The 15,041-nt window shown below is 39.0% G+C and overlaps 1 protein-coding gene across 11 annotated transcripts in view; it reads left to right on the top strand.

The window, feature by feature from the left end:
- LOC103697780 (beta-1,6-galactosyltransferase GALT31A) overlaps positions 1 to 15,041 on the top strand; it is an 87,571-nt gene that overhangs the window by 36,842 nt on the left and 35,688 nt on the right. For 5 of the 11 annotated variants that reach the window (XR_015969284.2, XM_039116818.3, XM_039116819.3 and 2 more), the window contains 2 exons: positions 4,021 to 4,123; positions 4,291 to 4,352. Coding sequence is in view for 5 of the 11 variants with exons in the window: in XM_039116818.3 (XP_038972746.1) it covers positions 4,021 to 4,123; positions 4,291 to 4,352 (165 nt within the window). In the remaining 6 variants the exon portion in view is untranslated. Of the gene's footprint in view, positions 1 to 4,020; positions 4,124 to 4,290; positions 4,353 to 7,161; positions 13,977 to 15,041 lie in introns of those variants that run through there. The other 6 variants (XR_015969282.2, XR_015969281.2, XR_015969283.2 and 3 more) reach the window with 3 other exon arrangements.

Genomic DNA, 15,041 nt, shown 5'->3' with positions numbered 1-15,041 from the left:
TCTAAATCTGCTTGTAGATTCTCCTTCAGATTGTTATGTACCATAACTCCTAGCAGATTCGAGATTCTTCTTCCCAATCTTTCAAGGTTTTATGTGGGGAAAGGATCCCCAAGACCTAACTCTTAGGCCTCCAAACTTTGGGTTTCCTAATCCAGCATGAACCCATTTTTTTTTTGTCTACATTGACCAAACCTGGCATAGGTAATGGGTAGTGGGTTTGGTGAATGACCTGTAACAACCCAAGAGTTCACCTAAAAAAGCTACTTAGAAGTCATTAGGTGGGTTCCTTCATCATGTATAAGTATTCAATATCTCCCCATTGCACAGTGACGTGGGACTAACACACACCAGCATAAGTCCTTTCATACTCCCTTCGTTTAAGCCTTGGTGTTCTTGCTAGGCTAAAGGTCCAATTAAGATCACAAACACTATAATCGGCTCGCAATCAACCCCAAATGAGCCCATACTGTGGTGTCTCCTTTTTCCATATGGACTATGGGCTGTGTTTGTTTTGATACCATTAGCAATGACCCAAAAAACTTATCCCAAAATGCTAGCCTGAATTTTGGTTCCTTAGCCCTCTATAGGTACCAACATCTTGCCAATACACAATCAATATGGGATTAAATAAACGCCTGTATGCCTCCTCACATATGACATGTATTAGATAAGATAGAATTGTGATTAAAATTTAGTGATTATGTATTAATCCTAATGAGACTTGAGTTTGCTGGTCAGTGCTTCTCTCCTTAGTATTTTAGACTAAGTCATAGTTCCATGTTTGAACACAAATAGTGGTTCAACAACCATTATTCTTAAAAGGAAAAAGTATATACATTAAGTGACAATGGTACCCAGGCCCACATGAAAATCTTTTCTTGGCAGGTGCTCTCGAGTTTTATAAAATATCATGTCCATATTCAACAATGGATGTGTTCTCTCTTTTGTAAAAGTCATGTGGAACTTATCTTTGGTGGTTATGGTGATGATAGAAAATGACATTCATTGCCTTCTGTTATTGTGTTTGGGCCGAGGGCTAGTGGGTTTCTAGCATGATTTTTTTGAGGAAATGGTGACAACATTTTGGATGGATAACAATGGGGACAATCTTTTATGGTGACTACTTGCTTCAAGTTAAGGTTTGGTTTCAAAAACTGAGAGTTTAAGGATCTTAGAAAATTATGAGATAATAAGAGTCAATGCCCAGGAATAGAGAGTATGTTTCCTGGAATTGAATCCAAGTTTACGTCGATAATATTCTTGGTTATGTTGCTTGGAGCATATGCATAGCTTTGGGTTATGTTGCGTGGAGCATACACATAGCTTTTGAGAGCACTTAATGAAAGAGCAGTAGAAAGAGTCCAGTCATCTATGTTTTTATGACAATCAACAAGAGGAAATGGGAACATGGAGAGTGAGGTGACCAAAATGTATCTGTACAAAGACATGTAGAAAATGAATTCATTCTCTCTAAATATGTTTCTGTATGTTGTTTTTGGCCATTTTCATCATTTCCTTATGAATTCCAGATATCCTGTGTTATTTCAACTATTGTGCCCTTAGCTTTTTACAGGAGGCATAGATACTTCAAATTGCTTTCTATGACCATATTGGATACTGATACTTGTTAGATACTTCTAGAGACGTGTCTAATACTTGTGTTAAATCCTGTCTTTCAAAATTAAAAAGTGTCTGGATGCTTTTAGGCTTCACTTAAGCTACTTCCTTGATACCTTTGGAAATGAAAGGGAGGATTTATTTTCTTTTTTTTTTTTTAAAGAATGTTAACCTTTTAAACAAGGTTTTTAATCTCGGTGCCAAATCCCATACTCGTAGGTTTCTAATATGGTTTGGGTTGGTTTGATATAGCTAACAGTATGGGTTGGGTAGATATGGTACATCCCCACATAATAACCTGCTGGATGCAAGATAGTAACTATACCATGTGTTGGTTTAGAACAATATCAAGCCCTTGTACCATACTGGTACCTTATTGGGTTAGATCACTTAGATGTATGATACACTTGGCACCATGCAATATCAGCCAGTATAGAAAACTTTGGTTTTAATAATCAATGGTTAATTTTGAAGTTTATGATAATAATTTTATGATATGGCATGTGGACTGAGATCTTTGGATTTGATTCATAACTAAATGACAAGTTGGTGGAAGTTAATGCTATTGTAGGAAATATGGACTATGTAATATTGATTGTTTACTATACTTCATGGAAGCTTTTCCTATATATGTATATATATATATGTAAAAAGTATGCATATACTTATAGCCATATCTTATCCTAATTCAAGATTTGTTGTATAGATGTATATGTACCCCATATCGATACCCTTAGGTAAATTATTCTGCTCCTGAATGCTTACGGGCTGTTTGGACTTTGGATGCTAGCAATTGCAATTGCAGGTTGCATTTGAACCGCAAAAAAGGGATTAAATCTTGTAATTGAAACTGCATGCTAAATTAGCCATAATTCCAATGCAAGATTTGTTGCAATTGGAAGCAACCTCAAAAGAGTTTCCTTACCACTCCAACCATTGAAAGTAATATCCTATACTTTTAACTTCTTGAGGGTGAGCTTTGTCACAATGGTAAGGTTGCTTCACTGTGATTTAGAGATCATGAGTTTGACATGCAGAAAGAGTCTCTCGCACATAGGATATTACTTTCACAGTGATGGGAGCCTCATGCATCGGGCCGCCTTCATTTTAACATTATTAAATATATATTAATTAAATAGATATAACTTAACTATATATATTTGTTATAATCAAGGTTATCTTAGTAATACTGTAACGTTATGTTATTGGTTTAATATGGTACAGTAGGGTCGGTACCTAGGTTCACTATCTCGATTCTGGACTCTGTATCGGTGCCATTCTATTATAGTGTCGGTATGCTTAGTACAAGGGCTAGTTTAGTATACTGAGTGTTGGTACTCTCTTTGTACTATATACTGGTTTAGTATCGGTATGGTCCGGTACAATCGGTATGCATCAGTATCAACCGGTATAACAAACTTTGGCCGGTACAGTATGATATGCACCTTGTACCGAGACAGTTTCCAACCACTTTTCTCACTTTCTATCATGGTACCTCCCAAACGAGCAATAGAGGTCGATATGGTATGTACTTTGGTATGGAGTAGTACGAGTCGGTTTTTCTCGATTTGGATTTGTATGGACTCTACTGAACTAAACCTCGATACTATACTGGTACTTACAAGTACGGTACGATACAGATTGATATGGCCGACCTTGATTACAATATATCTAATTATTTTATAGTGATATGATTACTATAGTAATTGCAGTTTTGATAATCTAATAATTTAAATACTTTTCTATTATATTTATAAAATTAATATGATAAATATTATATTATGATAACAAAATTAAACAAGTTAGCGTAGCCAAGGGGGTAACCTTACCAAGTCATTTACATTGTTATCATATCTCTTTCAGCATCATACAACCAAACAACTATAATTGAATTTATAATTCTCAATTACAGACAACCAAATAGTAACTGGTTTTGCAACTGCAATTCTAATTGCAGCCTATATTTGAATTGCATGAAATTAAATTGTAGGCAAACAATTGGCTTCTTAGAATACTTTACTCTTGGATGATGTCATGCTTCCATTCTATTATACTATTTTCTAAAATTGCCACCTTCAAACATTGACTTTTATTCATTGCTGCATTTCTGAATTTAATGTTTCAAGTCTCAATAGGCATGCAATTCTATTTCTATTTTGTATTTTCATCCATAATACCTTATTTCTTTTGTTTGTCAGTCAATTACTACTTTGTTATTTCTTTTATGATAGGAAAGACTTATAATGGTTGTAGTTCATGTAGCCATGGACGGTTATGTGAAAGTTTACATTACATCTCCAATTGGATTTCCTTTGTAATTCTATTCCTTAATGTTCATTTGTTATAGGATAGATGTTGTGTTTGATGATTGCTAACAATCATTTATTTTTCTTGAATTTAAAGGATATGGAGTATTCCTGAGCTGGTCGAAGTAAATGGAGAGGCTTCATCTGTGGAAGGTATCCAAAGGAAACACTCAAAAGTTTCTATGAAGTGTGAAAAGAAGGTAAGCTACTGTAATGATCTTTCTGTACCATCTTGAGTGCATAATAAATGTTTCTTTATGTTTATGGTGGTTGGCTGTCAGCATCTGCAAGTTGCTGTATGTGGATATGGTTGGCTAGATGCAGGAGCAGTTATGTATTGTGTCTAATTTTTCTGCTGCTATTTCAGGAAACCTCTGTTCGTGCTGGAGATATTCTTAGTCAAGTTTCGTTGACTCATGATGTAATCATGTAATTCCTTATACTCCTTTCATACAGTGCTTGGCATTATTACTATTTACTCTTTCATTTTAAAGTATTGTGGCTTTTTACTTTTAGAGGATGAGCCTTGGTGCAATTGTAAGATTACTCAAGGTCCGTTGAATCGGTATTGAGACCCGTACCGGTTGGCGTCCGATATGGTTCGGTGCCGAACCGAACCAGTAGGGTGTGCCGGCCGGCAAGCCCTAATTTTTTTTGGAGTTCTCAAAAATATTTAATTGGTAATCACTTCTTTTGAACTTTTTCTATAAATTTAAGTCTAATTTGATATTTTTTTATGTTTTCTTTTTTTAATATTTTTTTATTTTTTTTGTTGTTTTTATGATTCCGGTTTAACCTGAATGATGCATTTTATTGCTTTAAAATGATACAAATCATCAAATGAACAGAATAAAATATCGTCAAATCAAGTAATAATGTGAAAATTAAAAAATAATACAATCAATTGCATACTTTTAAAATCCAACATACATATCGATATCTAAAATCGGGTCGAGTGGCGATGTCTCTCGTAGATATCCGAATCATCAGTATAATCAGGAGGCACATCAACCCACCCCTCTAACCAAGCGGCGGTGTAGTTTTGTACGTTCATCCTTAAGAAATGCGCGTTGGGTTATAAGCACTTTTGGATTTCTCGTTGAAGCTCTGGCTCTGAGAAATGTCCTCTGGCTGATAATACGACTGTGGAAAGGCCCATCCGAATATGCCGACAGCAAAATTCGGCCTGTGAGATGCTTCGGGCTACGTAGGATAGTAGCTACCAGAAGATGCCTTAGACGCACCAAATCTATATCCGTATCTGTATGGATCATATGCTGCCTGCGGCTGCGAATAATAGGATCCAGTATATGACTCGGAACCTGATACGTCTATAGATTCTACTTCACGTGCGAGGTCATTGGCAGTTGCATCGTATTTTTCTGAATGATCTCAAGGAGCCCGTCTCCTGTATGCAATCGTGTCCTCATGAGCTCTACCAGATCGTGCATCGTAGTTCTTATCCTGTGTAGCATGCGTAAACTGGGACTCACCGGTATATCAAAAACCATCCTATGGCTGTCTCATAATAATGGTGTCCTGTCTTCCATTTTCTTCATGGCCAGTAGATCTATGACCACCAGAACTATCATCACTGCTGCTCCAAAACTTCTTGACACTCCATTGGGGCTGCAGGTGCCTTTTATTTTTTTTGGTGTGTTGGGCAGCTGTTTTCTTACCCTTTGTGCCTCTTTGCCTGACTATGTCGCTCTCTTGACTGAGTCGATCGGATGGCATAATGGCCTCGTCTAACTATCTTTCGATCATATCTCTGAGAGGATGTCTCGGACAAGGAGTCATGTGGTGATTGGCTTCTCTGTGGCTGTGGATGATCAACTGTAGGAATGCGGGGAATATTGCACTTAGCCCATTGCGCTATATCGACCCTAGCCTCGTTGGCTACGAAACTGGCCAATCATGGAGGAGACTCTGGCTCTTTAAGTTTCAGCTCCTGCTGCAGGCCTACAAGTCATCCGATCATAAGATCATCCTCATCATCAACAAAAAGACTATGGATCGTATTTGTATTCTTAAGCTCTACTGTGAGATAACGCCCCTTTTGGAAGGAGCCAAAGCAGGGGATCGCTGTGCGATCCCTTCCGGCTTCTTCGGGAGCAGAGACACCGTGGGCAACCCGCGGCTGCACCGCGGTCATCCCGCGTCTATCCTGCGGCCGCATGAGCGGCCGCTGATTTCGCCCCCACCGTGATTCCCGCGGCAGAGAGCTGTTGAAATGGGGTGATAAAAACCCCCATTTTCTCCTCCTGAGATCACCAACCGAGCCTTCTTCTCCTCCTTCCTTTCATCCTCCTCCTTCCTCACCTCCGACCACCGCCTTGAGATCTGATAAGCTCTCTTTCCCTTCTCCCTCTCTGTTTCTTTCGAGCCCTGTTCTGAGATTTGTTTCGCCATTGGAAGCACCCACCAAACGCCGCCACCGCTTAACTGCCAGATCGAGCAGCCGCGGTCGAGATCTCCCTCCCACCGCCTCTGCCACCGCTGGTAAGCTCTCTCCGCTCTTCGATTTCAAGCTTAATCATGCTATATTTTCCCTATTTCGGGCCCATAAACCGAGACCTTCTTGGTTGTTTCTCGACCCCGGCCACCGCAACGGCTGCCGGCCGCCACTGCGGCCGGCTGGCCGTCGACCGAGGGATGGCCTCCGGCCACCTAGGCCAGCCACCCCGCCGGCCCCCTTCCTCTCCCGTTTTTCCTTCTTCCCGTCTGTGGGGGTTTGGGGAAGGAGGCCCATCATGGGCCAAAATGGGCCTTGGGCCCTGTTCACCGTGGGCCCAACTTGGGCCCAGTTACGCCTAGCTGGCCCTATTTCGGTAGTACCCTTTGTGGGCCCAACTTGGGTCCAGTTCATATCCGAAATCCAGTTCAAACCCGAAATCTAGTTCAGATCCGAAATCCGAAGTCCGAAACTCGAACCCGTTTGGCCAATAAATGAAATTTTGCAGTTAAGCCCTTGACAGTATATTATTCTACAAAAGAGTTCCGCAATTTATGTTTGATCCCTATAAGAAAGATTGCATAAATGTCCATTTAGAGGCCAACTTTGGGGCCCTATTGGGTTGGATCTATGCGGGTCCATTGGGCCATGCCCGATGTGGGCCTTATCGGGCCATGCCCATTATGGGCCAACTCTGGGTCCTGTTGGGCCGTGTCCAATAATATTATTTTTGATTTTGCTTAGCTCTGAAATTAACAAAAAAAATTAATTAAATTTAAACAGGTGAACCTGATCTGCCTACCTGAAGTAGGAGTTAAGCGAGAAGAGGTAACTTAATACTTCAAGTGTAATTTCCAAATTATTTGATAAACTGATTAAGTTTTGACATATGTTTTGTATTCAATAAAATGGATCAGGCATGTTAAATTTTATTTGAAAATCATGTTATATGCTTTAAAATCCATGAAATATGAATGGACAGTTTATGAAATCTATTTTTGTATATATGCATTCTCAGCATGGCTATGACCTGTTCTGTTCTGGCTCCGCCAATAGGGATTATACGTTGGACCTGTCGACTTATAATCTGTGAGGAATCGGTTTCGACACCGCGCCACCGATGATTAGAATAGTGAATTTGGACACCGGCTGCCATCGTTGGGTAAATATAGTGGATTTGGCACTTTTGTGCAACATCGGCTGCCATCGGTGGATAAAAATAGTGGATTTGGCACCTTGTGCAACCCATGCCACTGGGTTACGTGGCCGTAACCTGTTATGTTGAGATTATGATATCAGAGTTTTTGTAAAAATGATAATAAGTCTTGGAAAGAGAAAAATGATGTTATTTGTGATTTATTTCCAGTTATTATTTTGTATTTTGATCTGATATGCTTTGACCCCACTCTGGGGTATTTTGTTGCTTACTGGGCTAGTGTAGCTCATATTCTGTTTTCTCTGTTTTTCAGATCTAGAGACTTGATCGTACGGGATTGGGGGAGTGCGTTAGAATTTTCGACGATTCCTTCAGTTAGATTAGCTTGGACATTTGAATTATGCTGGCATATGCTATTTTGAAATTTTATAAGACTGTTTTTGAATAAACGACTTAATTATTGATTGGTCCTTTAGTTAGATTAGCTTGGACATTTGAATTATGCTGGCATATGCTATTTTGAAATTTTATAAGACTGTTTTTGAATAAATGACTTAATTATTTATGTCAATTTTAAGTATTTATATTCGCTTCGATATGATCAGCTGCCTTGCACACCTGTGCGGCCCGCCGTGCGGGCGTGCGGCGTCTGTCGTGCTCCGGGCTCGGGGCGTGACAGATTTAGTAGTATCAGAGCTCAGATTTCAGATTCCTAGGGATTGTGTTTGAAACAGTCATATTTGAGCCTAAGTTTTAAGATCCTAGGATTCGTTGAAAAGTTTGAGAGATGGGTAGGAATGAGGAAATGAGACACAAATTTTGTTTGCTTTTGATATTGGTAAATTTGTGTTATTTTATCTGAATTTTATTTGTCATGCTTATTAAAAGCCGAATGCTAGCTAACTGTGCTAGTAGCCAAAGTGTGAATAAATTATTTTGAGAGAGTTTTCTTGATGGAGTAATTTGCATTTCAGGTTATGATTAAATAAGATTTTGATAAAATTAAGTGAAGGATTATTAACCATGGAATATTATTTTACATTGTAAATTATTAGCTTATTTGCTATATAAGTGAATTTGGAAGTTTAACTTTATATTGGGTACTGTGATGTTACTTCTAGCTTGAAGTCAACTATTTTGGTGAGAAGTTAAGGTTCGTTCATAAAAAGTTGTTAATATTTGAATTTGGAAAGATTTTATTATATTTATTAAAATATTTTTTTGAGGTTAAAAATCTATATATGGATCATACATGAAACTTTTACATATAAGAAAAATATATTTGGGATGAGACTTAAAGAATTCTAATCTGGCTCTACATGAGACTTGAAACAATTAAGATTGATATTCTGTTGGAAAGTCAATTAGTAAATCTTGAGAATATTGGTGGATTAAAATGTTTTTGGGTTGGTCGAAAATAGGACTTGTTTGATTTGGAAAAGTTCTTGATGCTTTCCTTTTTAAGAAGAAAAAAAAATCATTGAAAAGTATAGGATTTTGATCGATATGGATATCATTGTGTTATTAGTAGATTCTCTAAGTCTAGTAGATTTACAAGATCTCGAAATGTTTGTAGTATTGCAAATAAAACTATTTTACTTATTTGAGGAATTGATCTCAATGTAAAATTATAGAGCTTATATCTTGGTGGAATTTCTTGTAAATCTTTGAACTAGATTATTAGATTCTTGTGAGTTAAATATTTATAAATCAAGGCCATGAGTTGATTATGGATTTTGTATCACCACATGAGAAATGCAAGTGGGCTTTCATGAGAGGCCCTAATAAGTTTAGCCTAAAAGAAAAGATTCGGGATGATTGAGTAGGCTCCTGAGTAAGTTAATCTAGAATCTTTTAATTATCGAAGCTTAGAATAAACATCAACTTGTATAATGGAATTGTCAAGGGAAACTAGAATTGGCTTAGTTCAAATTTGGATCTAGAATATGATTACTTGATCATATGATGGTACAAATACGACAACTATCTCAAAGGTTAATCATGACTTAGTGTACTTGGGAAGCAAGGATAAAATTTTGCTTGGATATTATAAAAAAAAATGTTGATCTGGGATCATTAAGAAATTTTGGAGAATATTGATCAGAGTTGCGCAACGAAAGTATGATGGACTGAATCAATTTAAACTGGTCAAAAATATTGACTGTGTTTTGGAAACATGTTATGATGAAGGACTATGTTGTTCAATAATGAAAGATTTTGTTAATAAGGGAAGGTGAATACTATTGATGCTCAGGTCAATCATGATATGATTATGTTATCTCTTGGATAGACTTTGCCATTTTTGGGTATGTTAAGAAAAATTTGAGTATATCATGACCAGGATTGGTTGATCATTGATTAAATATGGTCTAATTTGTTATGTATCTGAATAAAGCATAAAGCATGCATTATTTGCTCCCATCTTATAATTTATAAGTTAAAAGCTTTGTGGCATATTGAATCACGATATCAATACTCTGCTTTCTCAAATTTGCTCTTGTGATTTGATGCCAATCATTTTCCATATAGACCATTGTTGCCTGATAACTATCATTACATGTTCATTTTGTGAATCACATTCCAAACTATATAATAATTTGACTCTACGGTTGGTCATTATCCTTTGTGGAATCAGCACACTACCATGATAAGTGTATGAGATCTATTTCATTTCAAGTTCTACCCCAAATACAATTCATTTTATCGATCCTGTTGTGAAACGATCCTGATCTGATCTCGAGTGAACATGCATCAAGATGATAATTTCAATTTGAGATTTTAGTTAGTCACTTATCTAGTGCTAATCTTGTGAGTTTATATGAAATTTTTGATAATTGATCTAAAGCTATCTATCACACTGATTTTGATCGGAAAAAAAAATGAGATCTTGGATTTATATAACTCAATGGGCTGAACATCTTTAAAGTTGGAAGGCCAACATTCTTCAAATTTCGAGGACGAAATTTTTTATAAGAGGGGGAGAATGTGAGATAACGCCCCTTTTGGAAGGGGCCAAAGTAGGGGATCGCTGTGCGATCCCTTCCGGCTTCTTCGGGAGTAGAGACATCGTGGGCAACCTGCGGCTGCATCGCGGTCGCCCGCGTCTATCCTGCGGCCGCACGAGCGGCCGCTGATTTCGCCCCCACCGTGATTCCCGCGGTGGAGAGCCGTTGAAATGGGGTGATAAAAACCTCCATTTTCTCCTCCTGAAATCACCAACCGAGCCTTCTCCTCCTTCCTCACCTCCGGCCACCGCCTTGAGATCTGATAAGCTCTCTTTCCCTTCTCCCTCTCTGTTTCTTTCGAGCCCTGTTCTGAGATTTGTATCGCCATTGGAAGCACCCACCAAACGCCGCCGCCGCCGCTTGACTGTCGGATCGAGCGGCCGCGGTCGAGATCTCCCTCCCACCGCCACTGCCATCGCTGGTAAGCTCCCTCCGCTCTTCGATTTCAAGCTTAATTATGCTATATTTTCCCTATTTCGGCCCCATAAACCGAGACCTCATTTGTTTCTCGACCCCTGAGGATCCTAGTGTGATTTTGATGTTTACAAAGCCATTAAGGTCAAATGGACAGACTAATGCTTTTAATTCAATTGATCTAATACATAAGTAAGTAAGGAAGAAAGATTTGATACATCCTTGATACGCTTTACTTGATATATTTAAAAGAACTTTCAAGAACACATCTAAAACAAATTATATTGGAAGAACTTGAGGAAAGAACTAATTTAGAGTTTAATATACCTTAGAGTCAAGTTCTTTTGATTGAAGCTTAACTCTGTCATTTACATGCTTAATGAGCTTAAACTTTAATGTGTTAAGCATCCTAAGGAGTAAGAAATGATTTGCAATGTTGTTACTTCTTTTATATGTTTAATGTGCAAATCTAACCTAAAGATGCAGAAAAACAGGGTTAGAGTCGACCTCAGAAGAGATGGAGTCGATCCTGGCACAATTTGGCACAGATCTCAGGTCGACCCCAGAAAAGCTCGGGCCGACCCCAGCTCGGGTCGACCCCAGCTTCAGCCATCTGAAAATACAGCCTTCTGGAATTTCTTGAGAGGGCCGACCCCAAGTTTCCTTGAGCCGACCCCAGGTGGAGCCGACCCCAAGAGACCATGAGCCGACCCCAGGTTAAGAACTCAAAAAATATATCTCTGGAATCCCTGAGAGGGTCGACCCCGCTGTAGCTTGGGTCGACCCCACTGTAGCATGGGTCGACCCCAAGAAAGTATGAGTCGACCCCAGCGTGAAGAGTCAAAAAAACAAGCTTCTGGATTTTCTGAGAGGGCCGACCCCACTGTAGCAGGGGCTGACCTTAGAAAAGTTTGAGTCGACCCCAGCACGGGTGACAGTCCAACGGCTAGTTTTGCAGATGTACTTTTTAAGTCCCCAACGGCTATAAACGGCTACTTTCTCCATTCCAACGATAGGAAAGTGATCTTTGGAGATTGGAGAAGTATTTAAGAGCCACTATTCATCAAAGGAAGTAATCTTGGTGGGAATCTAAGTGTGCATTCAAGAGAAAGAGGAAATCCAAGAAAGTTAAGGTTATTGCTTCAAGTTCAAACCCAAAAGAAGTGTGTTGAGCAGAATTCAAGTGCCTTCAAAAGCTCAACCAATTCATTGAAGAGTGAAGCAACCTTGGGAAAGAAAAGAAGAGCAATCTACAAAGCGATAATTATTTTCTACTCTCTTCTTTTTGCGCATATTTGTTATATTTGCTCATTTAGGAGTTTTAAACTTCTTTTCTATTATTCATTGTAAGGTTTGTTGGTGAGCCCGCAAAAATCAATGGTGTAGGTTGTTGGTGAGCCCGCAAAACCAACGTTAGATTGTTGGTGAGCCCGCAAAACCAACGTTAGGTTGTTGGTGATCCCAGAAAACCAAATTGTAAAGGTTTTGGATTGTGAGCTCGAAAAACAATCCTACTATAATATGAGGGATTATAGTAAAATTTCCAAGGGGACGCTTGGGGAGTGGACGTAGGTGCCTTGGGGTGCACCGAACCACTATACATCATAGTGTTTGTGTTGTGGCTTCACTTGTGATTATTCTTGCATTATCTTTCATCTTTGCTATAGTTTAATTCATTGAAATAATTTAAGAAAGCATCCACCGCACTCAACTAAGGAAGTTTTTAAAACACTAAAAATTTGGAAAAACCTAATTCACCCCCCCTCTTGGGTTGTCACCTTGGGCAACAAGTGGTATCAGAGAAGGTGCTCTATAATTCCTTGCCTTTTTAATTTTGACCTAACCACCAAAGAGCCAAAGATCATGACAACTCAAATAGATAGTTTCCTAGGAGAGAGACAATTAATTGATCGACCTCCACTATTTAATGGTATAAACTACACACATTGGAAAGCACGCATGCACATTTTCATTCAAGCACATGACTATGATTTATGGAGTATCATAGTCAACGGGCTACACACAAACACTAATCATGATAAGAAAATGGCTCAGCAAAATGCAAAAGCCATGAATATTCTATATTGTGCATTAGATGATAGTGAACTTAATAACATATCTTTTTGCATAAATGCTAAGAAAATCTGGAATATGCTTGAAGGTAAATATGAATGCACTAACATTTTTAGTGAATCTGAAACTAGCTCTGAAGAAGAGCAGCAAACTAAAATTAAAAATATATGCTTTATGGCATATGAAGATAAGGTATGTACTGAAACACAAAGTGATTTCTCATTCCAAGATGAAGTACACGCTGAAACTTAATCTGATTTTACATTTGATGAACTTCATGATGCTTTTTCTGATCTATACTTAGAATATAAGAAGCTTAGTTTAAAGAATAAAAAGCTAAATCAGAAAAATCTTTCTTGCTGAAAGCTATGATATAATTCAGAAAAATAATAAATTATTTTTAGAAGACAATAAAAGGTTAACTAAAGAAGTTAACAAATTTAAGCCTATAGTTGAAAAATTTACTATCAGCTCTGAAAAGCTGAACTTATTGATAAATAATCAAAGAGCTGAATTTGAAAAGGCTGAATTAGGATATCAATCTTGGTACATGTTGTCCGATTCCTGTTTACCTAAAAATATGCTAAACAGATCGTTGTTAGAACCGACAAACAAAGTTTAAATTAATTTTACTCTTACCTGTTCTACTCGAAGAATAGTGGTTGTAAGAAGTCGATCCACAGGGAGGCGATTGGAGTTGCTTAAAAATAAAAACGTTCACTCGGATTCAAAAGCGATTTTTGAATAACAAAAGAAAAACATTATGTCGGGGATGTTGATATGATTTTCTAATTGAAACTAATTAAAAGAAAGGTACTCAGATTCGAAAAGCATTTATTTAATTAATCAAAGAAGAGTTTTGGCATAAATTCAATGGATGAAAACAAGAAGATTGAAGCGAACACAAATTACATGAAGGAAGATTTAATTGTATTGCATAAAAAGAAAAATTACAGAAGTTGAAGAACGGAACTTAAAAATACAGAAATTAAAAACAATAGAAATTAAAGCTTTAGCATAAATTGGATGAAAACAGTGCTAGGAAAATTGTAGACTGGAATATAGATTGCATAAAATAAATTTATGGATTGCATAAAAGGACAAGTGCTTACAAGAGTAAGAAAGAAAAAAAATATTAAAAAAAACAAGGAACAAGTAACTCGGTTGAACACCTAAACAAAAGAAAAATTAAAATAACATTTTTTTTTCTTCCTTCTCGGAAAACAGGGCCTCCCCTGTTCTTTGGCTCAACACCCAGCCCGCACCGAGAGCTCCCCTCCTTCCGATGGCCACCCTCTTTATAGGTCGAGTGAGGATGCTTGGATTCCGGAAGGGGCGGACTCGGAGGCTTGACTACGGCACGATCCATGGAGCTCGGACGCGGGGGATGGGATTTGGATGAAAGGGCGCTGCGGGATCTTTGCTGGGACCACTGCTAGCATCACGGGAGGCTTGGATTTCGGAAGCTGATGCACGCGGGATCGCTGGAGATGGATGCAAGCGAGCGGCTGGGCGCGATGATGGGAGGAGCGGATCCATGGGAGAGGGGCTGAGACGCTGGATCTTGATCACGGGATGAGCTGGGAGCGTGGATTCGGGACGATGGCCGCTGGGGTTCCGGATGAGCTTGGATCACGGTAGAGTCTGGGACGTGGGCGTTGAATGCCGACGGTTGGAATGGAGGAGACGCGGTGGGAAGACGCCATTCACGGACGCTTGCTTGGGGGCGATCTGTGAGGCGGGATCACGGGAGAGGGGCTGAAGATCATGGTGCGGATGCGGGCGGCTTGATGCTGGATTTTCAGAATGGGTGCACGACTGGGATTGGGTCGCGGACGCGGGATGAGACGGGAAGATGAGAAAACAGGGGAGGATGAACGCGTTGGGAGGCTGGAAATGTGGTTCCTGGGGGGTTTGGGATTCCGGTGCGTCACGGACGGAAGCGGCTAAATCAACTGATGCTGGATGGCTGTAAGGCATGGTGGGGACGCGCTGGAGACGCGGACGGCCTGGCA

The sequence above is a fragment of the Phoenix dactylifera genome, chromosome 10, assembly GCF_051530095.1.
Source record: "Phoenix dactylifera cultivar Ajwa chromosome 10, Ajwa_hap1_PhDact_Kaust_v1.1, whole genome shotgun sequence".
Classification (NCBI taxonomy): domain Eukaryota; kingdom Viridiplantae; phylum Streptophyta; class Magnoliopsida; order Arecales; family Arecaceae; genus Phoenix; species Phoenix dactylifera.
This window is presented reverse-complemented; position numbering and strand designations above follow the sequence as displayed.